Source organism: Myxine glutinosa, chromosome 1 (genome assembly GCF_964187855.1).
Source record: "Myxine glutinosa chromosome 1, kmMyxGlut1.1, whole genome shotgun sequence".
NCBI classification, from domain to species: Eukaryota; Metazoa; Chordata; class Myxini; order Myxiniformes; family Myxinidae; genus Myxine; species Myxine glutinosa.
In genome coordinates this window covers 323,773,774-323,798,673 of record NC_136261.1, presented here as the reverse complement: position 1 = coordinate 323,798,673, position 24,900 = coordinate 323,773,774, and the positions used below count along the sequence as shown (strand labels likewise).

General features: G+C 44.6%; 1 protein-coding gene across 4 annotated transcripts in view; it reads right to left on the bottom strand.

Moving 5' to 3' along the window:
* NUP155 (nucleoporin 155) overlaps window positions 1-24,900 on the bottom strand; it is a 387,607-nt gene that overhangs the window by 77,427 nt on the left and 285,280 nt on the right. For 2 of the 4 annotated variants that reach the window (XM_078769705.1, XM_068096685.2), the window contains 6 exons: window positions 20,629-20,802; window positions 20,111-20,221; window positions 16,831-16,925; window positions 15,014-15,078; window positions 4,456-4,518; window positions 2,359-2,500 (listed from right to left, as the gene is read on the bottom strand). In XM_078769705.1, coding sequence (XP_078625831.1) covers window positions 2,359-2,500; window positions 4,456-4,518; window positions 15,014-15,078; window positions 16,831-16,925; window positions 20,111-20,221; window positions 20,629-20,802 — 650 coding nt within the window. The remainder of the gene's footprint in view (window positions 1-2,358; window positions 2,501-4,455; window positions 4,519-15,013; window positions 15,079-16,830; window positions 16,926-20,110; window positions 20,222-20,628; window positions 20,803-24,900) is intronic. The other 2 variants (XM_078769706.1, XM_068096690.2) reach the window with 1 other exon arrangement.

Below are 24,900 nucleotides of genomic sequence, written 5' to 3'. Positions count from 1 at the left end.
AAATGCAATATCGCGTCGATGATACGTTTTCAATACTGTATCTCATCAAGCAAATCACATTGAGATATCACACAGCCATATTATTCTATTTTTAAAACACAAAGTAAAATAATTTGTACTGTATTCAAATACAAAGCAAGATACCTTATATTCAAAGACAAATCAATCGGCAAGCCTCGACTGATTCTGCAATGGGCCCAGAGGGCATTGCTCCCGTGTTCAAAAAACCTGCTCTGCTGTCCTTGCACAACCTCTTTCTACTTTGTTCAACCTACCAGTCACTTGGAAATATGCCAATATCACTTCATTGCACTAAAGGGTGCAAAAACAGAACCTCTTAACTACAGGCATATTCGTGGGTCAATATCTTAAAATAATTGTGTACTTTGGGCTAAAAGCATGAAACTTAACACAACGGCCATATTCCCCCCACTTGACCTTTCATAAGAATTGCCACCATATTTTTTTTAAAAACCACCTTTAGAGGCCATTGTCCCCCGCAAAGCGGGGGTTGGCCTTTTTCGGGGACCGTGGTTGTTGTTGTTTTTTGGTCCCCTTTTTGAAGCAATGTTTTACGGCCGGATGCCCTTCCTGACGCCAACCCTTTTTGCCGCCTTTAACGACAAACAGGGAATTACCAGTGAACTGGTACTCAATTAGCCGACCTCGGAAGGATGACAGGCTGAGTCAACCCCCCTGGCGTTAATTCAGCAATCGACCGGGATTCGAACCCAGGATCCTCGGATCCTAAGCTGGCACCCTAGCCGCTAGCCCAACACCAGGGCAAAAACTAGCCCAATACCATATTTAAGATAGCAACAATTTTAGAGTGAAATCTCCACAGACACCATACGGCAATAACTGAAAATTCAAAAGCACCAAGTTCTGTTTTCTTACACGAAACTATACCATACTACCAGACTATGTGGCGTAATGGTTAGAACGTCCGCCCTGAGTTGGAAGGTCGGCGGTTGGAACCCTAGCCCAGTCTTGCTCTCTCCTTAAAAAGGAGAGAGCAAGATCAAACAACCATATGTTGGAAACAATAGCACAGGCTTTTATGGGCCTAATAGCCTCCTCATGCGTTGAAGTTCCTTGTGAGTGAAATACATACATACATATGATCCACCACGCGGTGACCCGGGTTGCCCTGTGATTTTTGACCATTTTATATAATTAATTAATTAATTTTAGGGGGAGTGTAACCTGGGTTCGCGTGATAGGAAAATCCTTTGTGTACCCATACTTTTTGGCAAGAACAAGCACGTTTCCATGCAATACACATGCGCGTGCCATGATTATTGATTGATCACTCAGTTCAGTACGGCGTCGTGCAGTGTCTATAATTATACTGGGGCCTGCAGTCGTGTACGCAACCTATTGGATCGCCAGTATTGGCATTATTTTCCCGGTTTATTTTGATTGTTGAATTTGGTATCACATCTAAACAAACTTTATTGAAGAACTGCATGCTCAGTGTGGATGTTCCTTGTCATTTTAGCCTTCACGAGAGAACGGGTTACTGTTAAATGGCCCTGATTTGAGAATTGCCGTATCTCACGAGGTAACCCGGGTTAATCAATATAGCGGCGTCACGGCGTAACCCGGGTCACCGCGTGGTGGATCATATATCAAGATTCAGTTGTAGACAGCTTATATTTATTTAGACAGCTTATTTGAAAATGGCCAATATTTTGAATGGACACCCAAGTTAATACCAAACATTAACCCTATTAATCACATGTTCTATCTTTTTCAGACATAGTTTGAAGATGAATATTAATGACTGTTGTTACATTTGGTGGTGGGTCATAGTAATGGCAATGATTTCATGAGATTTGCTGATATTGCTGAATTTCAGAGTTTGCAAACTGGACATCGCTTTAACATGGCAGATATAGACTGGCAATGTGTGCACTTTTTCAGACGGTAACCCCATAAACTCTCCAGTGTCCAATCAATTTCAGACAAAGAGGTTTGGGTTCTGGGTACAGCAGTTTGGCAATGAACATGGAACGATTTTGTGAATTAAAATACCATTATGATAAATTAAAATGAACATTGATGTTGCCACCCTTCCTGTAAGTGAGGGATTCTGGACAATGAAGAAGAAAAAAAAAAAAAAAAAAAAAAATGAAGATATAAACCTTCAAGGTAAGACAGGCTAAACTGAACAGATCCTGACAAAACAAATTCAGCAATCGAAAATTACAGAGAGCAGAGCAACAAATGGAGGATGGAGCTCAATAACCTGTGCAGTTTTGTCGGCGTACACTACAAGGAAGAGCATAGACACAACAGACATCTTTTTTGGCTAAGTAATAAGTTGTTGGTTCATAAGCATGTGCTGATGCAAACCTGAGGATTCGAGCGATGTATAGGCACACACCACCATGCTTGCCAGAAAAGTTGAAAATGGGTACACTCATGTTGCCATCGAAAGCTGCTGCAGCATCAGTTGAAATAACAGGAATTGGGGTCGATGCAGTAAGAGGAAGGCCTGGCAAGAACCAACAAGGATGGGAAGTAGGAATGGCAAGAAAAGTGGTGACCAAACAACTGAATGAGATCCAGTCTACGTAATAATACCAAGCAATGTTGTTGACATTTGAAGCTATTTGCCAACATAATGTAAAAAAAAAAAAAAAAAAAACAATGGCAAAACATTTCATCGTGTTAAAAAAAACACTAAATCGGCGAAGAGTATATTGTAATTGGGATTAGTTACATCACAAAAGGAGTACCGGTATTATAATCAGGATTATTCAAGATCAGTTATATTGATCAAGTTCGTGTTGAAGGATATAAACGCAGTGCAATAGACTATGAGAAATTCAACATGTATTTTTTTTTAACCGCACCGTTGTACTGTATGTGGTAGAGTATCTAAAGCCCCTTTTGTATTAAAGAATGTCAAAATTAAATGAGCTGCACAAAACTTTAAATTGGCTTCGAAAGACTTATAACATCCAGTCAATAACAAGCGACTGAAATACATACATCATCAAAAAGTTAAAGCCACAAAATGAAGAAAGGATGAAGACAGTAAAAACTAGAACGGAACTCAGTAAAGAGCATACCTCCACCAGGTGAACAGTTTATGTTTTGTATCCTAGAGTAGACCAGAAAATCACAATACAGAATGACATTTAATCAAAATAATCTGTCCTCAACTTTTTGAAATATCCTTATATGTATATCGTTTTTAGCCCCATCTCCCAATGGTAAAGAATCACTTTAAAAATTATACTAGCCGGATCCGAATCCAGATAATCACCAAAATTGAATCGATTCTTCCTTGTCACACACACAACCGGTCCACTGAAAGTTTCATCCAAAGCTGTCCACAACTTTTTGAGATATCCTGCTATGTATCGTTTTGGCCCTATCTCCCGATGGGGAAGAAGCACTTCAAAAAAATTAGTAGCCGGATCCGAATCCGGATCTTCACCAAAATTTAATCATTTCGTCCTCGTCACATACAGCTACCTCTCTGCAAATTCCGTTCGAATCCGCCCACAACCTTTTGAAATATCTTGTTCACAAACAGACAGACAGGGGTGAAAACAAAACTTCCATCCACCTTTGGTGGCAGAAGTAAAAATTGATGATTTTATGCAACCTTGACCTTTTGGTCTAAAAAAAAACAAACAAAAAAAAAACAATCGGCTTCTGGCTTTTGTGACCCAATCAATTCAGTGACCCAATATGCGAATTCGTAAAATTTCAGGTCAACTTGATGAAAAATGGCGATTTTATGTGACGCTGACCTTTTACCTTTTCACCAAATTATTAATTTGCCTTCTCCATATTCTCAAAATAAAGCTTTGTTGAAAATTTGATGACAAAATCTCAAATGGAAAACTAGAGCTTCCAGGGAAGCAGAACTCAACTGAACTGACTGGCGGCCATTTTGTGACGGATCGGGTTGGAATGCAATAGCAACCTACCTTGTGTGGTAAGGGTTAAACATTCTAAGTTTGATCAAAATCTGTTAATATTTGTGGACGCTAGAGTGTCAACGTCGTTTTCATGACCAAAAACAAAATGGTCACCTAAGTCCGCCATTTTTCAACGGATCGGGCTGAAATGTAATACCAACCCGGCCCTTGGGGTAAGGATGCTGCATGTCAAGTTTGATCAGAATTGGTTGATATTTGTGGACGCTGGAGTGTTAACGTCAAAAAGTTAACGGACGACAGACGACGGACGCCGGAGGGTTCAGTATGTGATGAACTCAACTGGACGGTAATCCAGTTGAGTTAAAAAGGTGTGAACCGGACCCGCTGACACACACACTGACACACACACACACACACACACACACACACACACACACACACACACACACACACACACACACACACACACACACACACACACACACACACACACACGCACGTGATTGCAAAACCATATCCCCCTCGAGAGAAGCAAGGTCGATTGAAAAGGCACCTTGAGCTGGAGATCGAAGTAAATTGGTGGGCATAAGAGATGGGCTAGCTTGAAAAGTTGAGCCTGTAAATACAAGATTTTACAATGGAAAACCTGAAAATGAAAATGCAAGCATTCTGTTAAGAGTTAAAGCTTAGTATAGGAGAGTTACAGCTTGGTATAGTAGATTTAGCTACTACAAAGTGGGACAAGCTAACAGGAAGGCAATCGGTATTAGAGAAATGGGCAGCCTTCAATGAGCAAATGTGCACAGAGCAAGTATATTCTCGTGAGGTATGAAGTTGAGGCAGGAAGAGACAAAGGTGTTGAACAGGGAGTGTAAGGAGTCCTATCAAGAATAAGCCAAAGGCCTTTTCTTAGGTATAAGACAACAGGACTGGAGTCAGACTTATAAATAAATAGGCAAGCCAAATAGAATACGAGGATATGGCTAAAATATTAAACACCAGCAGGTACGAGTGTAATGCAAAATGTGACTTCAAATCTTCAACTCCACCACCCTCCAAAATCCACAACCCCCTTCCCAACACAATTCCCTCCCTCTCCCCCTCCAAAGCCTTAACCCCTCTTTCAACCTCCAACCCACCCGACCCGTCACCCTCAACCAACTTTCTGTCTCCCCTCCCCCTTTCTTCACATTCTTCAAATGTAGAGGGCATTATTGCATCATTGCATATTATTTATGCATTTCCTCATTAAAATAGTGGAATATTTAACTCTGTCACCTCCCATATCCACCTTATTATGCCATTACAAGCTCACCTACATTCTAAACCTGAACATTTCATCGTGTTCAAATGGGGCGCCAATTTAATCATACAGCTGCATGAAGAAGTAAATGTGTTTTATTTGCCAGATGTAGGGCGCCCCTTTATATGAACTTTTCTAGAGCGTTACTTGGTTCCTCCTCAGAACACAAGGGTAGACCAGCATGCACACGAGATTTATTGAATGCCCCTTATTTTGTATTGTTTGGCATTTTCTACAAGCTAAGGGATGTCTCTTCTTTTCTATACTTTGCCACATGGCGCATACCCTTATATAAAGGGGCCTTTTCTATGCCCCTGGCATTTTTCACAAGATACATTTTAAATACGAACAAAATGCATTTGTTCATCGTACAAGACTTTATTCAAGACGATATAAAAGACCTGAAAAAGTAAGGGTGAAAAAAATATTCAACCCAGACAGGATTCAAACCACAATCACCAGCTTTACCAAAAGCGAGGTTAAGCTTGGGAGTCTGATGTTTATCCATTTGGCCATTGGGCCAACATGCTATATTTGTGTAATAATATTTTGAAGAGTTATAAAATGTATACATATTTTTATATATTTATTTATGTATATCTAGTCATATATATTTAATTTTGAAGCAAAAACTATAGCACTTAGGTGGAATTTGTTTCGAAAGCCATTAACTAGACCTATTGGCCGAAGTATATTCCAAGTTTCAGCTAGTTTCAATGTATAGTCCTTGAGATCTGAGCGCCAACACATTTTGGGCGGACGGACAGACGGAAAGACAGACACACGTGATTGAGGGTTTTCTAAATACTAGGGCATGCCCGTACTATATATAAGCTAGGACGTGCCCGTACGTGGGTGCCCGTTCCTTGCCAAAAAAAAAAAAAAAAAAAAAATTGTGTAGGGGTGTGTGTGTGTAAACATCCTAGGGCGTGCCCGTACGTGGGTGCAAAAAAACATGCGTGCAAACAACAACAAAAAAAAACTTTGAAACCACGTGGCAGTAACGACCACAGAACCCCCCCCCCTCTATTTACATGAATGGTTTGGTCCATTCGCAACGACCACAGAACCCCCCCCCCTCTATTTACATGCAATGGTTTGGTCCATTCGCAACGCCAAAGCGAACGGCGAACGGCTAAATCGCCATAGCTCGGTAAGTACTTGTCCGATTAATTTCAAACCTTGAAAAGGCACATCCTCGGGTCCCCAGCAATATACCTGGCAAGTTTAAAGTATATCGGACCCGTGGTTGTCGAGAAATCGTTGTCGCATACACACACACACACATACACACACACATACACACAGAGATTACTGGAATTATAGATAGATAACTCAAGAATGCATAAACAGACGTTGCTGAAATTTGGAACATATTACCTCAACGTACAAAGCATTTACTTCTGAAACTTGCAGCCGATTACGTCCAGTAGAAGCCGAAAGAAACGTATTTTCAGACCCCATGTTAAAGCTGCATACAGAGAAACGATCCCTTATATAAAGGGAGGGGTGCTTTGAGCCTCCCTTTGATAAGACAGACGGACAGACATGAACCAATTGCTTAACCCCACTTTCCGCATAGCATACGCTGGGCAATTAACAACAGTAGAGAGATTCTATTAAGGTGAGGAAATGCTTTTAGAAGAGTTCTAGGAAGGAGTGAAGAAAGTAAGGAAACAGCTTGGAAAGCAAAGAGAAGACAAAGTCCTACGGCCATAGTATCAAGGGAGAGCAAAAAATGCGTCATTTATAGCACCATGAGGATTATAGTGCAGCAAATGTAACAGTTATTTAAGAAAGGAATTTCATTCCTCTCTCGATCCTTTCTCTCTGGATCTTTTCAAAGAAAGGATCCAGAGAGGAATTAAACTTCAATCGTGGGGAAAGTGGGAGAGCCATCAATTCGGGATAACATAGGAAACCATTTTGACAAAGTTAAACTAATTGAAGGTAGTCAGAATGGTTTTACAAAAGCGAGGTAAGGCCAAAAAATATATATTTACGGTCTCTGGTCAGCGCGCGCGTCGATTTTGCCCCTGCGCGTCAACAATTTTTTTTTTTTAATTTCCAACGGTACGTACAACAGCGCGCGCCGTCTATATATAGAGCAAATGATAAATTATAGAGCACATTAAATATAATCAATGCCGCGCAATTAAGCGCGCCTCGCGGGAATTGTGCTGCCGGCTCATAACACATGTATATTAAAATGGCGGCGTGGTGAAAACTAGGATAAACATTGTGAGTCAAATTAGTTATTTTGTGGTCTAAATATGCCACTTATTTCTGTATCTCTTGTTTGTGGAGTGAAAACTCTTCGACCTTTCGGCATTGTATCGTGTGATGGCTCGGAAAGTCTTCTTTATGTGTACGAATCGATGTGCGATGGGAATCTGGCCTCCGGCAGTGCTGATCAATTTGTTCTGGACGTAGAACACGCTGGATCGAAGGTCACTGCGATGGTTGGATTATCCCCCCGGCGGATTTTTCCAAGCTATCCCCCTTACGGAACAAGTTAGTAACTGTCTGGAATTCGGGAAGTATTTAAAATTCGTGGTAGACATGCCAGTTGTTCAAAAGAGGGTCGCGGTGACTAATGATTTTGAACTCATGATGCAGTCTGCCAAAGAAAAATGCCTGCCCATGCTCGAGACACGACACGAAAAAATGCGAAGTTCGAACTTTACAACTCCATCCTAACATTTTTGCGTGCCGGTGACCTCGGTTGGAGGAGGGAATACCAACACCTTGGAGAACATTTTGTGGGGGTTCTCTGCGATACACTTTGGATGTTAGACCCCCATAGGCGTTATGGAACGTCATGGAAAGACATCATGGAAAGACGTCATGGAACTGTGACACACTTGGCAACAGCTATGTCTGTCCCAAATCTACTTGAATGTGTTTCAATGGAGTGTCCTCCAGATGTTCCCATACCATCACCGCAGTGGCTTTGATTACAGTTCTGGCCAAAAAACCCAACATCAAAGGCATCTCTGCAGTACACAGGCTGCCTTAAAATCAAATTTATGATACAGCAGAGACAGTTGTGCAAAGAACATCAGGACACCCACTATGCATCTGCTTTGTTTCGATATCAAAAGGAGATGGCTGTCATGCTGCGAGGACATTCAGAAATGCTGTGTGTTGATGGCAAACATAAAGTGAAAGTTGGTGAACCTGGACACCCAGTTGCCACAGTCGAGAGGGGAAAGAAAGTTCTGATAGGCCTAAACCAGTCCTTTGAGGTGTTGGACCATGACTTTACCAAGATGACCTTGACACCTAGTGTAGTCCTTTAGATTTACATTCCAGAGACTATAGAGGGCAGTTTTTACCAGGGTCAAGTCTACACTGCCTTGAAAGATTCAGTTTTCCAGTCCTCCTCACCCTTACGCCATGCCACAGAGATGATAAAGATTCTTAAAGGTGGTGAAGAACCATTTTAGGAAGTGATGTTCTTGTATTCTGATGGTGGTCCAGACCACAGAGTAAACTACCTCTCGGTACAGCTGTCAATCATTGCATTATTCCTTCAGGATGATTTTGATGCCATCATTGCAGTACGAACACCACCTGGCCATTCCTGGAAAAATCCATGTGAGCGAATGATGTCGATTTTGAATTTAGCTCTGCAGGCTGTTGGAGTCATGCGCCAGGAAATGTCACCAGAAATGGAGGCTTTGCTAGCCAAGTGCAATAGTGTTACAGACATCCGTACAGCTGCCACAAAGGACCCAGGCCTCAATGACTCACTGTCTGATAGCCTCCAGGACACCATCTGCCTGATATCATCCCTGTTCCGCCAGTTAAAGTTGAAGGCCCTGCCACTCGCCCTGCCACTCGTGATGAAATGGATGCCCATCATGACCATGTCCACCAGATCGATGCAGATTTGCCCCCAAAAGCCACCATGAAAGTCCTAAACAAATCAGATAGTCTGAATAACTTTTTTGACAAGCACTGCCAAGTCAGACACTACAGTTTCTGTGTCAAGAAGAGTTCTGATCCTGGATGTCAATTTCACAAAGCCCCAAGACTGCCAGAAGCTGAGTTTGAAAAGCTCCATCACCTTCCCGATCCCATCATGGCTGCTGATGGACTCCACTACAAGGGGTTTACTGAAGTGTATGGAACTCCGACAACTGAACGTGACTGCCCATCACTCAATGAAGGACAAAAGACGGCCCATGGACTACCTTTTAATCCATCCGCACAAACGTCAGCACGTGTCAAAAGAACAGTTTCTTGTCAGGAGTGTGATAAACCTAGGGTCCTGCATGCAGCACGAAAGCTAAAACAGGAGCAACTAGATCAGCTGGATGCTGCCCTGAGTCAAGTTGACTACACTTGTGGGACAGACCTTGAAGACTTTGTGCCACATGATTTAGATCCCGAGGGAGAGCATATTTTGAAGAGAGTGTTTGTGAGGAAGGACTTGCAATGTGTTCAGCCATTTGAGGTGACCTACTATTCTTCTGGGGTGTTTGCAGCAGTCTGTTGTCATTGTGCATCGGGAGACGATTTGCTGAGTGGACCTCAAGCTCAGGACATATACCCAATATGTCACACCTGCAAAGCTACTCCAACGCAGTCAACCATTTTGAAAAGAAAATGGAAGTTTATAAACTTCTAATATTTGACGAATAGTTAGGTTAGGGTGCTGGCTTGGGATCCTAGGATCCTGGGTTCGAATCCCGGTCGATCGCTGAATTAACGCCAGGGGGGTTGACTCAGCCTGTCATCCTTCCGAGGTCGGCAAATTGAGTACCAGCTGCTGGGATGAATGATCACGGTGTGTACCCCGATTTAGAATAGGTACACCGTATCCTTGCACATCGTAAGAGGTGACTAAGGGTTGGCGCCAGGAAGGACATCCGGCCATAAAAACATTGCCTCAAACAGGGAACCATGATTATCATGGGGCCCGCAAGGCTAACCCCTGCTCTAGCGGGGAAAATGGCCTTAAAACGATCATTCATTCATTCATCTATCTATAATTCCAGTAATGTTTGTTTGTACGTTTGTACGTTTGTACGTTTGTTTGTCTGTGACCGCTGTTTCTCGACAACCACGGGTCCGATATACTTTAAACTTGCCAGGTATATTGCTGGGGACCCGAGGATGTGCCTTTTCAAGGTTTCATATTAATCGGACAATTACTTACCGAGCTATGTCCAAAAAACGATTCAACCAATCAGAGAGCAGCGAGCTATCGCGTGTGCCGAACGTGGCGGACACACTCTGCCTCGGATGGCACATTTGAGAGCGTATTCATTTATTTCACGTTTGCAAACTATGTTGGCGCTATGTTGGCGTTAAACTATGTTTTAAAACTAATAAAAACCCCGGGGGGATTGTCACTGTACTCGCAAGCCGTTCGCCGTTCGCTTTGGCGTTGCGAATGGACCAAAACATTTCATGCACCAAACCATTTCATGTAAAGCGTTCGCCGTTCGCTTTGGCGTTGCGAATGGACCAAAACATTTCATGGACCAAACCATTTCATGTAAATAGAGGGGGGGATATAATTTTAGATATAGATATAGTACGGGCATGCCCTAGTTCAGTCAAATAGAAAAAAGCCTTTGAAGCAAAATAATTGTTGGTATTTGCAGTGATGGGGAGGAATGGTTTCTAGCCTTTTCGACTTGCTTGCTGCAGAAAAATTAAGACTTTGTATTGATACATGTACTTGAAATGAACATGATGAAGGAACAATAGGCCTCTCTTGCATTTTTTTCATTTATGCATCACTCCCGTCAGTATTTAAATTTTCACCACTAGCTTACAAGATCTGCATCTTTTTGCATGTATAAGTTTTGTCATACACAGAATTTTACCTGGTATAAAGCTATATTTTCATACTTGCTTTTCCATCTGCACACTTGTGAACGTTTATTGAAAAAAGTTGTTCACATCTGATCCATATTTCAAACTGACTTTCATCGATACCTAGTTTGTACTGACACTATTTTCATACAGTCCTCCTAAATAGGGATCAGTGCTGGTCGTTTAAGTCACCCAGCATGATCAACAATACATCACAGGTGAGGGGTATTGGGTATCTTGAAAATGCTGCTACCTTGCCTACTTGTACAAATAGTACAACAAGGTATTCACACCATGTTTGTATTAAAAAAAACAAAAACTCGTTTACCAACCATGCAAGTCAGTCTATAATATGCTTGAAGAACTGAATGATTTTCAGAATAAATACATTTTAAAATGACTTATTAAGCTTGTGTTCATTATTTACAAAAAGGCAGACCAGTCCCATTGGCTGTCTTTAATTTCTCTCTGGATGGCGCCACAGCAGATGAGGAGGACCGCAAGGCATGACACAAAAAACACCTCTATATGTGCAATCCATGCTTTTCAAAAAAAAAAAAAAGGAAAAAAAAAAACCCGCATCGCCGCATCAATTCTGGAACTTTGGTCTGACCAGAGACCAGCAATATATTTTCTTCGGCCTAATGTTCATCAAATTTATTGGAGTTCTATGAAACAGTTTCTGATTGGGTGGATGATGGAAGTGCAGTGGATGTAGTTTATCTGGACTTTCAGAAGGCATTTGATAAGTTACCACACATAGGAGACTGTTAACCAAGGTTACAGCTTGTGGAATTGCTGGTAGAGAAGATAACTGGAGTGAAAGGTGCCTTAGTTAGAGGAAACAAAGAGTGGTTCAGAGTGGGACGATTTCAGGCTGGGTAGATGCAAGTAGTGAGCACCTCAGGGATCAGTGCAAGAATGAATGAATGAATGATCGTTTTAAGGCCATTTTCCCCACTAGAGCAGGGGTTAGCCTTGCGGGCCCCATGACAATCATGGTTCCCTGTTTGAGGCAAGCTTTTTATGGCCGGATGCCCTTCCTGACGCCAACCCTTGGTCGCCTCTTACGATGCGCAGGGATACGGTGTACCTATTCTAAACCGGGGTACACACCGGGATCATTCATCCCAGCAAGCTGGTACTCAATTTGCCGACCTCAGAAGGATGACAGGCTGAGTCAACCCCCCTGGCGTTAATTCAGCGATCGACCGGGATTCGAACCCAGGATCCTCGGATCCCAAGCCAGCACCCTAACCGCGAAGCCAACACCAGGCTTTAGGACCGTTGTTAAGTGCAAGGACCGTTGTTATTCATAATTTACATCAATGATTCGAACAGTGGAGGTAAGCGTGGGTTTTCCAAAGTTGCAGATAACAGGCTAAAAATAAATATCCCTTCAAGTTTAAAAGTTATAAAGATTACTTTAAAACATTTACATGAAAAAAGTGATCTGACGATCTCTGGTACTGAGGGATTCATATACTTGGCTATGTAAATGTTTGCAAAACAACTGCTGGAAATGTCTGCCTGAACAATTTCCACAAATTGATGCCTTTAAGCCATTAATCTGCAAGTTCTTACACTCTGGTCAAATACGTTTAACTCTTTTGTCAAAATCCACAATTCTACAGGGTGGGAAAGTTTTTTCTGAATAATATAAGGCCAAAACGATTTTATTTTGTTTTGCAGGGCCAATTTGAAATCTAATTTATAAAACAGGAGTGTCTGTCTTTCCGTCCCTAAACTACTCCTTCAGTTTTGAGGCAAGCCCCGCCAAACCTTCTGTGGAACATTTTGGGGTCCCACCGGGTGTCGGAAGGTAGGTGGGAGGTTTCATACATTATTAAATGCAATTAGGATTTTGAGTTTTGATCCGGAAGTAAACATTCGCACAAACATTCGCTGTTTTGATAATCTCTCAATACAATTGTGATTTTGAGTTTCCACCCTAATGACGCCGCTTTTATCCATCCTAAGGTGGGTGGGAGGTTTCATCAGTTTCTCGTGATCAATACAATTATGATTTTGGATCTCGACGAAGTGTTTTGTATCCACTCTTTCTTGCCGGCAGACTTTTCTTTATTGGTTGTCATGTAGAAATTGCGTGAGTTTGAGGTGAAGGTGGGAGTGCATCAGGGGTCGGTACTAAGTCCACTACTATTTGTAGCTGTGATGGAGGTGCTGGCTCAGAACGTAAAGGAGGGTTTACCGTGGGAGTTGTTGTATGCAGATGATCTGGTGTTGATTGCGGAAAATATGGATGGACTGAAGGAAAAGATGAACAAGTGGAAGGAATGTATGGAGACAAAAGGTCTGAAGGTGAATATCGGAAAGACGAAGGTGATGGCAAGTGGTAAAGCATGTGGTGAGGTGGAAAGAACTGGGAAGGGGCCATGTGCTGTGTGCAGGAAGGGTGTCGGAGTGAACTCCATTCAATGAACAATGTGCGCTGAGTGGGTTCATAAAAAATGTGGTGGTCTGAGAGGGTCATTAACCAGTGTGGCAGCTACATTCAAATGTAAGGTGTGCACAGAGGGAGCTGCAGATGGAGGGAATGTTGAGTTGGATCTTGGAGACGGTGTGAAGCTGGAAGATGTGAAAACATTTTGCTACCTCGGAGACGTGCTGGATGGAGAAGGTGGATCAGACTCTGCAACGGTTGCTCGAGCAAGATGTGCATGGAAGAAGTTTCGGGAAATGAGTGGCGTGCTGACGAGAAGGTGAGTGTCATTGAAGCTGAAGGGAAAGGTGTAGGCTGCATGTGTGAGAAGTGTTATGATTTATGGGAGCGAGACATGGGTAATGAACGTAGAGCAGCAACGAAGGTTGGAAAGGGTGGAAATGCGAATGGTTCGGTGGATGTGTGGAGTATCGTTGAGAGAGACGAGGACAAATGATGAATTGTGAAAGATTATGGGAATAGAGCCTGTGATGGATGCTGTGAAGAGAAACAGGTTCAGATGGTTTGGTCATGTGTTGAGGAAGGATGAAAGTGACTGGTTGAGAAGAGTGATAGAAATGAATGTAGAAGGAAGTAGAGGACGCGGAAGACTTGGCTAAAGATGGTCGAAGAAGAAATGCGGGCAAGGGGGTTAACAAGGGGAGATGCAGAAAATAGGGCAAAATGGAGAAGATTGTCATGGGGAGCGCAAGGCTAACCCCCGCTCTAGCAGGGGAAATGCACTTAAAATGCCTGTTGTTGTTGTTGTATGTGAAAATTGCGTTTACCTGTGGTTACCTCACGAGTGTTTGTAACATTGTAATTTGTTATATTAATGCTACAGCATTCATTTGTGATTGGAATGATGCTGTTTGGAATGAAAACATAGAGAGATAGAGTTTAAAGGAAGTGATGTGAGGGTTTCCACCGGGACATTCGCAGATTCGCCTATTTGAAGTTTTGCCATTGACTGGGTATAGGTACATTCAGCTGCAGTAAGATTTTTGCACAAGTCCTTCACGAACCGGCTGTCAATGCCTGACGTTCAATTGAAGGTGTCACAGGAATGTGGCATTTGTTGGTTCATGTTTTAGCATTCACCGTTTCTACATTATCTGTTTGAATGTGGCCTCCCAACCGTGTGCAGCACGGGTACCTCGCCAGTTAAAAACAAAATTGGAAATGCTCATATTATTTTTGCTACAAAAGTCCAACAGTAAAACTCCAACTATTGTAATTGAGTAACAGCTCTGCAAATCTACTAAAAGGGATATTTTTATTCCATCCGAAGATGATGCCAACAAATAATTACCTTTTTATGGTCAGAGTGTACTATTTTCAAACGTTTTAGCCAAGTTTGGTTCCACAAAACATTTTAGACAAGTTTGGCTCAAGTTACCATGGTGATGATGGTGTTAGATTTGAAGTTTTTATTAGCAGTTGTTGAAAGGCTGGACGTCAAACTGCCAAAACATGCAACACCCACCCTCCCACAAAATATCATTCCAGTAAAGACAAAATAATAATACACACCTGGGCTAGAGGATACAGCAAGAGGCCCAGTTCCTTTCATATTGATGTGAGATTCACCACCATATCTGCACAAGCACACACCAATGCACTTAGGCTAGAATTAGTACACTGAATGGATCAGGATACAAAAGGACAAAAGGAACAGTTGGGAGAGAGGGGAAACACCAACAGCAGAGATGAAGGCCAAGATAGAGCCAGACTTGCACAAACAATGGGTGTGGGGAGGAATGAGGGGCAGGAGAAAATGCATAAGGTGGATAAAGAAGAAACGCTCAGGAGGAGAGAATATGGAAGTTGGTTCCACAGGCAGCAAAAAATAGGAACGAATGAGTGGAGGTGAACATGCTGTGATCATGGATTTAGGTAGTTTCACCAGAAGGCTGTTGATGATAGATAGTGTGTGCCCTGCAGAAAACCGTGGGGGACAAAGCAAGGAAAGAGCAGAGGGTGCAAGACCAGAAAGGAGGCGGCAGAAGACAAAGACCACTCACCGACCTTTCTGCCATGGGAAAGTGATAGGTCCAGAGACTCGGCTTCATCGCGGGAGATTCCAATAATCTTGAAGGCCTTGGTTTCCACGGCATCAAGATGAGCAAGATGTGAGGTAGGGTAGCCAACCCAGAAAGGACAGCAGTACTCCATCAAACTAAGGATGAAGGCCTTGTAGGTGGGATAGAAGTTCAGGTGTGTCAAGGAAGGACTTGTCACAGTTGGGAGGATGATGGACGAAAGGACGATGGAGGATGCTCAGTCAGCGGCTGGCTTTTGAGGCCATCTTTGAAATATGGTTTGCCCAAGAAAGATCATGGCTAACAACAGTGACACCAAGGAGTATGAATGATAGAACTTCCTCAATAGGATTATTAAAAGAAAGGAGATTGGTGGTGGGAGGAAATGGGGGTGATTTATTTCAAGGTCTGAAGAGGGGGAAGAGGCTGCAATCTGCCTGTCTGAATGATGAAACATGACATTGCACAGGGTGGAGTCATCAGCAAACAGATAGAGGATTTTCTAGAGAGTCAGGAGATCATTTATGAAGATCAGGAATATAACGTGGCCCAGAACACAACCATGGGGCACTCAAGCTATTACAGTGAGAGGAGATGAAAGGATTCCGTTGAGAGCCACACATTGGCTACGAGAGTAGAGGAAGTCAGTGTGGAGTTGGCCTTGGATACAATAGGTAGCGAGTTCGGAGATTAAGACAAGATGCCTGGCTGGCTATTTCTCCACACCCTATGATGGAGGGTTTGTGCCTCACACATGGGCATCAACATTGTGGAGATAAAACTGTCATTTAGACAAAGGTGCTTCATGTTGTACATACATGTATATGCATGAGCATTTGCAGGTGGGGCTGAAGGAAGCAGACAAGTGTGAAAGAGATGCAAGATGCTCTAAAATTGTACAAATGTTAAGTATAAATTTTTAACAAGTATATAAAATTTTTTTTCTAAGTTCAACACAGGTTGTCATGTTTCTGCTTAATTGCAGTTCATTAACATTTCTCTCTTCAGCTTAACACTCGTACAATTGTCAGATTCCACCCGGTAGTTTCAACATTGATCATCATGAAGAATGACATCAATGACTGATGACACAATCGGTCATTGATGTCATCCTTGTGTCTTCACTTCCTTTAATTATAGCATTCCATTAATTTTTTATTCTTATATTACCAGAATTTCAAACACAAGTCAACTCCCTGACATTGCTTCTTTTAAGCAAATTTATAAAACCCTCACATCCACCATAGTCCCATCAGTGGTGTTTTGAAGATACAAATGACCACCTTAATTCTGATGCCCGAGACTCACCTAAAGAAGGCACGTGCTGCCCAGCTAGACACCTCTGTGTCATGTGCTGCACGGGAGCATGCAAGAGCTAGGCTTGTAGCACATGCTTGATCTTCCTGCAGACAGAAAAAAAATCTATATTATGAAATTATCTGTGTCTGTCTGTTTGTTTGTCATGCTATAACTTGAGAATGGATTGATAGATTTCAATGAAACCAATGACGGTGGATTCAGGGAACTCCCACAAAGGATTGTGACAAGAGGGGGGGGGGGGGGGGGGGAGGGAGGGGGAGGCAGGAAGGAAAGTTTGTGTATGGGTACATGGGCACACGTGGCGAAACAAGCAAACGTCCACTTACGATGCTGGCTATCCCCGCACGAAGGGCAATGCTGGCCATCCCTGCATGAAGGGCGATGCTGGCTATACCTGCACGAAGGACGTTGCTGGCTATCCCAACGAAGGGCGATGCTGGCTATCCCCGCACGAAGGGCGATGCTGGCTATCCCCGCACGAAGGGCGTTGCTGGATATCCCCGCACGAAGGGCGATGCTGGCTATCCCCGCACGAAGGGCGATGCTGGCTATCCCCGCACGAAGGGCGTTGCCGGCTATCCCCGCACAAAGGGCGTTGCTGACTATCCCCGCACGAAGGGCGATGCTGGCTATCCCCGCACGAAGGGCATTGCTGACTATCCCCCGCACGAAGGGCGATGCTGGCTATCCCAGCACGAAGGGCGTTGCTGGCTATCCCCGCACGAAGGGCGATGCTGGCTATCCCCGCACGAAGGGCATTGGCGGCTATCCCCGCACGAAGGGCGATGCTGGCTATCCACGCACGAAGGGCGATGCTGGCTATCCCCGCACGAAGGGCGATGCTGGCTATCCCCGCACGAAGGGCGTTGCTGGCTATCCCCGCACGAAGGGCGTTGCTGACTATCCCAGCACGAAGGGCGTTGCTAGCTATCCCCGCACGAAGGGCGATGCTGGCTATCCCCGCACGAAGGGCGTTGCTGGCTATCCCCGCACGAAGGGCGATGCTGGCTATCCCCGCACGAAGGGCGATGCTGGCTATATTTCCGCACGAAGGGCGATGCTGGCTATCCCCGCACGAAGGGCGATGCTGGCTATACCCGCACGAAGGGCGATGTTGGCTATGCCCGCACGAAGGGCGTTGCTGGCTATCCCCGCACGAAGGGCGATGCTGGCTATCCCCGCACGAAGGGCGTTGCCGGCTATCCCCGCACAAAGGGCGTTGCCGACTATCCCCGCACCAAGGGCGATGCTGGCTATCCCAGCACGAAGGGTGTTGCTGGCTATCCCCGCACGAGGGGCGATGCTGGCTATCCCCGCACGAAGGGCTTGCTGGCTATCCCCGCACGAATGGCGATGCTGGCTATCCCCGCATGAAGGGCGTTGCTGGCTATCCCCGCACGAAGGGCGTTGCTGACTATCCCCGCACGAAGGGCGATGCTGGCTATCCCAGCACGAAGGGCGTTGCTAGCTATCCCCGCACGAAGGGCGATGCTGGCTATCCCCGCACGAAGGGCGTTGCTGGCTATCCCCGCACGAAGGGCGATGCTGGCTATCCCCGCACGAAGGGCGATGCTGGCTATATTTCCGCACGAAGGGCGATGCTGGCTATCCCCGCACGAAGGGCGATGCTGGCTATACCCGCACGAAGGGCGATGTTGGCTATGCCCGCACGAAGGGCGTTGCTGGCTATCCCCACACGAAGGGCAATGCTGGCCATCCCCGCACGAAGCACGTTGCTGGCTATCCCCGCACGAAGGGCGTTGCTGGCTATCCCTGCACGAACGGCGATGCTGGCTATATTTCCGCACGAACGGCGATGCTGGCTATATTTCTGCATGAAGGGCGATGCTGGCTATCCCCGCACGAAGGGCGATGCTGGCTATCCCCGCACGAAGGGCGATACTGGCTATCCCCGCACAAAGGGAGATGCTGGATGCAGATTAAATAGTTATTGATAGATTTGGACGAAACTTGGTGGACAGGTTGGGTGTGTCACAAGGATGAATTGATTAAATTTTGGTGCAGATCCGGATCCATCAATGGGATACGAAACGTAAAATGTTCAGCGTGGTGGAGGTATGCACCTTGCAGAGTGCCATTCCAGTTAATATTGCATTGGAAAACTTTCCTGGTAAGATATTGTAATGCGCACAGTACATAATGTACAGCACCTCCACACCCTGGCCGGCCATACGTCTGAAAATTACTGAGCAGCAATATGCCGAAACAACAATCAAGGGTGCAGACTGCGACGTTAAGTAATTATCCGGCCCATCTCCAAATATCACTCAACCTGACAATCTTCTCAAAGAAATGACAGACAAAGATGGCAACCACATGCTACCAGAAGGCAAATCAATGACCATAATTAATTATAACTCTAATTAAACAAAAAGGGCACAAATAACCAAAGCACAATTCTATTTATAAATGTTAGAACAAATGACAAAATGGTGGGGGAAACAGCCAGAGCCTTGACGGAGGGTGAATACAACTTGTCAAATTGTCAAATTATTTATGCAATCTCCCTGCTGAAGGCACAGAACCGTACAAAATTAAGGGATTTAGTGGGGAAAGGTGGGATCGTAAGATAACATGTTCAAATGCTGGAGGAAGAGAAACAGATAAAGCACATCCTTGGTGGAGTGCCGATGACTGCTAGCAGTCTGTGCTCCAGGAAGGAAGGGTGAGCACACTCGCAGCCTCAGCAGTCATTGACGTGCCCATCATGGAAAGATTATAGTGCACCTGTGTCTCTCTCTCTTGTGCACTCCAAATGCCACTACCACTCTTGGCACGGAACTACAATGTTGTAGGTGAGCTTCACTGGCACTGATTGACCCAAGTGCTGTGCCCAACTGAGGCTGCCCTCTTGGTACGCTGGCTCTAAATACAAAGGCTGTGGGGTAAGGCTTTACATCTATCATTGCTGTCCAACACGTGCTGAACTCAATTGGACTGGACTAGACTGGGCGCCATACTTCTGAACCAAAATAGCTGTTGAAACTAACAATTGGGCAAATGAATTCATTGTAAGGTATAGAACGTGCAGCCCAAATAACAATCACACACAACGATCGCAAGAACATAAATCTGTTGTCAAGGACTATCCATGGGCAGAGTCCCACATGTGGACCACGATGACGATGAATGTCATTTCAAAAAAGTAAAAAGTCAGAGAGGTCTTCCGATAAAAATCTGAACCCACTTTAGACCTCAAAACCAATCATCCCTCGCAATGTGTCGTGTATAAAGTGCTGATCCTGACCCGATGAAGAAGGAAGAACTTTTGAACGTCTTCAGTGTCCGCACCCCCACCCGTTACCAGCAGATGGCGCAGTTGCTCCAGGGGCCGTAAAACCTCAAACATTATGCTTCCCTACGAACAGGATGCAATGGAGGTGAGAACGTGAAAAATAAGTGGTAAACAAAAGGGCCTGAATGTGCGCAGCAAAAGAGCCAAAGGTTCAGAGCTGCACGCTCAATGATATACTCAGTAATAAATGACAAAGTAATGCAAAACATTCATTGGTCCGAAAACACCATTTATGTTTTGGCTTTGAAGGACTATCCATCACATGCAAATATGCAAAATACTTGGGATTTCATTGAATGACAAAACGTTAAGCACAAGTAGTTTGGCACTGCACACACAAGTTAAGATAATTCAAAGCCTGCATTTGATTATGATACAAATACTTGGCAATTGCTAAAAAAAAAAAAAAAAAAATCGCTGCTCTTGTGAGTTTGGCATCGTTTGCTCGGAAGACAACAGTAGTTTCAAACCTGTGCAGAGAGCAACATGAAGCGACGTGGAGGGACCATATGCTGCCACACTGCAGCCGGTGGATCCATAGGAGGCGGTAAGGATCCATAGGTAAAAGACTGCATCGGTTGTGCCGGCAGGCAATCCTCGATACAAGCAAGTGCCCAGGCCCGCACGTCTGTGCTCACTGACACCTGTTCGGTGGTAGTGCAACAACCATGTTTATGGAAAATCAGTACTGTTATTTTCATGCAAAACACACTAAATGCTTTATGCAGAACTGACAAACTCAAAAACAAACCCATAAATACATGTTTATGTTCGAAAGATAATATTGTTGTGGATATGAGGATTGTGTTTTTTTTATTGTGTTTTTATTGTATAGTAAATTGTTGTAAAATATCGCCTTCCTGCCTCCAGTCTGTTGTATAAAGGTCAAAGGGCGTTCCGGTAGTTAATTCCATAAAGCATACATTGAAGGACACTATAATACCCTTGTTCAGTAGCTTATATCCTTATTATGTGTGTTAGGGTAAGGCTGTGTCTCCCATTAATTTAAATACTCCATTGCACCAAGTGAAATAAGAATAGATCCCCTTTCATTTCATTTCAATGGCCAACTGCATTTTGGGCGGTTTTCTTCAACCACCATTGGCCACGAGGCAAGGTTGGGGAAGAAAGGCATGCCCGCCCGTCGTCATCAAGGGCGGAGCCAGAGGGCTGTGCCCACCAATCAGGGCCGAAGGAGCTCACCGATGGGCGTGTCCGGGAGGCCGGCGGCTTGATTTTGCCCGCGGCAATATAAAAGCGCGCGCGCAAGAGCGCGCGAAGAGTTGTGTAAGGAGGTCCATGACAAGAGTTGCGTAGAGAGGTCCATGACCAGAGTTGCGGCAAAGAGATCACCGAAAAGAGAGTTGAGTAAGGGATCCCTGAAGAGAGCAGCTTGAGCCACCGCGGCTGCATCAACAGCAGCTTGAGCCACCGAAACTGCAGCCACAGCAGCTTGGGGCCTGGACGGACGTTTTGAGCAGGACCGAAAAGGAACGGCGGCTGCCAAACGCGCCGATCGTGCTGCGGTATCCGTGGACCTCCCTCTCCCTCCAGCCACCCACCTCCTGCCATTCCTATCATCATCCCCCGTGGAAGTGTGTTCGTAGTCTGTCTTTTGTCTTGTCCCTGGGAATAAGTTAAGCCTGTTAGATAAGCTAGTATTTTCACTGTGTCTCTAATATCTTCTGTATATTATTTTCTTATCTTTCCTTCTCCTTGGTTTTTTTGAGCCTGTAAATAGCAAATAAATTATATTCGTATTTCCAATCTTTTTGTCTTCTTCTTCTTCACATCCGTGTCGCCTTAGTCTTTTCCCTATTGAATATCTGTGGCGCGATCTGGCCAACGTTCGGGGATCGGGTTAATCGGGGTAACTGTACGACCGCGGGGCCATCCGCTCGGCAAACACAACATCTTATCCGCGGGCCGTAACAATTGGTGTCGGGAGCGGGGTCGGACCCGAAGCGCGCTTAACGCGCTCAAAATTACAAGTCACTGAAATTTGTTTTGTTTTACAAAACCCGAATTTTGAAATCGCGCCATGGCTGGTCAAGGCGACGGGATGTCGGTGGGAGAGATAGACGGGGTAGAATCGACCCAGGACCTCGGGGAAATGTATGTGGAGGAGGGCAATGAGGAGGTGGTTGAGGAGGTGTCAGGCGCGCAAAATGGCGCTCTCGCGCACGAGGTTTCTGGCGCGCAAAATGGCGCCTCGCACATGGCTACGGCGCCCGCGACCGTAGCAGCGCCGCCGGTGGATTTGAACCTTTTGTTGCTACAAATCGGGGCCCTTATGGACAAAATGAGGGACGAAGCGAGGGCTAATAGTGAGCGATTAGAGGGCCAAATGGGGGCAATGAGGGACGGAGCGAGGGCTGATAGTGAGCGATTAGAGGGCCAAATGGGGGCAATGAGGTACGAAGCGAGGGGTACCGGTGAGGGATTAGACAAGAAATTTGGGAAGTTAGACAATAAATTTGAGGGGTTAGACAACGGGATAAAAGAGGTAAAGAAGGGGTTAATGGGGTTAGAAGATAGAATGGAAGGCAAATTGCGGGAAATAGGGGAGCAATCCGCCCGAGAAATTAAACAAATGGGAGAGCAGATAGAGGAGGTGAAAATCGGGGTAGAAACCAAATTGGATGCTCAGAGGGATGAATTGGGACAGATGAGGGTGGCATCTACAAAAGAGAGGGAGGAGATGAAGGAGGAGATACGACGAGGTGTAAGCGAGGAGGTCTCGGGGGTACGCGAGGAGGTAAAGCGAGGTGAAAAGCGTATGGAGAAAGAGGTGAGGAATAATACGGCTAGGTTACAGGGGGGAATAGAGGACCTGACGCAGGCGGTGGAACAGCTGACGGTGGGACAAAAAGAACTAGTGGATCAAGTAGAAAAGAATACAGCGGTACTAGGAGGGTTGAAAGCGACACAAAAAGAAATCAAAAATGACTTGATAGCGACACAGAGGCAATGTCAGATGGTACGTGAGGGACTGACAATGAGGTTGGACGAGGTGACAGAGGAAATGGAGACGAAGGACCGGCAGGTGAGGACGCACATAGAAACGGTCAAGGTAGGATTAGAGGACGAGATAGAGGAGATGCACCGGGAAATAAAAGAGGTGAAGCAAAAGTTAAAGGAGGTGGAAGAGGGGGTGAGTGAAATTAAGAAGAGACGGACAGAAACTAATAGTCCAAGCCATTTAGCATTTGACGGGGAAAAAACTGCAACACTACCGATCTCATTAGTATTGATTACCCTCAAGGTACCTTTTTAACATACTAAAAGTATAAAGGTCTAAAAATATGGGGTGACTCTCAAATAATGCAATCAAGTTTTCTCCATTTAGCCCCATGTTAAAAGACGTACATATGCCGCATGCTATGATTATTGTCGCTCTCTGAACTTCTATTGCTTATTTTATACACTGGACCTAATCACTAGCACGATATAATAAATAAAGGATATCATACTGTACAATATTGTATATATAAGTGAAGTTTTTACTGTTTTAGTGTCTTATTTAACCACACCCCGTTTTACAAAGACTGCTCACTCCACAGCAAGCGACGGTACATCATTATTTGTTTGTGAACCATATATATCTTAGTTTTTAATCCCATCAATGACATGTATTTAGTATGTTTAGGTCTATTGGCAATAACATACAGTAATAGTATATTCAACTTTTCTATATTTGCAGGTAATCCAACCCTGAAGAATGGCGGCCAATTCGTGTGTGTTCTGCAATGAATCCACCAACAACGATAATCCAGTAGTGACACTTCGTGAAAAGGGAAGTCGGACTATTAATGTTGTTAGTGACCAGCGCAGTGACCCAATACAGACTGTTCCAGGTCAACCTTGATGTACTGTGGAAGACGTCACTGCTGTTCAAGATACCAAGACCTGCATGGTCCGGGATGATGCAACTCTTACATCGTGGTGTCCAGCATTCAAAATCGTCTGTCCTGTTTCTCCCAATGATTGATTTGAGCTCGAGCGACACTACATGCATCTACTCCACTCTCAACTACATTGCGCAACATGCTAAACAACATGATGTACCTACCATCATCACCTTTGATCAGCCACTATGGTGGAAGGCATTGTCGATCATTCTCTCGGAGCCAGATGGAAGCCCCATGCGACGTATTGTGGTAAGGCTAGGTGCCTTTCATATGGAAATGAGCTTCCTTGGCAGCATAGGGCACCTCATGGGTGGTTCTGGGTTGAAGGAGCTGCTAGAACTCATATACGCACCAAATGCAGTGGATCACATCCTAACAGGAAAAGCAATTTCCAGGGCTGTACGGGCACACATCCTCCTGGATGCTGTCCTGAATGCACTCCTCCTGTCTGATCCTCTTGGAGGAACACAATACAGAACTGCAGAAGACTTGCCAGTTCGGGATGAAAATGCAATGAGTGGCTTGGCCGATGATGATGTGATTCATCCAGATGTAAGTAAAGCAAGGACCCTGTATGATGCGTTGATGAAAGGCACATGATCTTCCAACGATGTAGCAAGTGATCCAATCCTTGACAAGATCAGCAAAGTCTTTCAAACACAGACAGAATCATTGACCAAAGACCGAACAGCGAAACTGTGGTTACAGTATATGGATATGGTGAAGATCTTAAGAAAATTCATCAAAGCCGAGAGTATGGGAAACTGGTCCCTGCACCTCGAAGCTGTATCTGATATGTTACCATATGTAGCAGCCTCAGGTCATTCACTC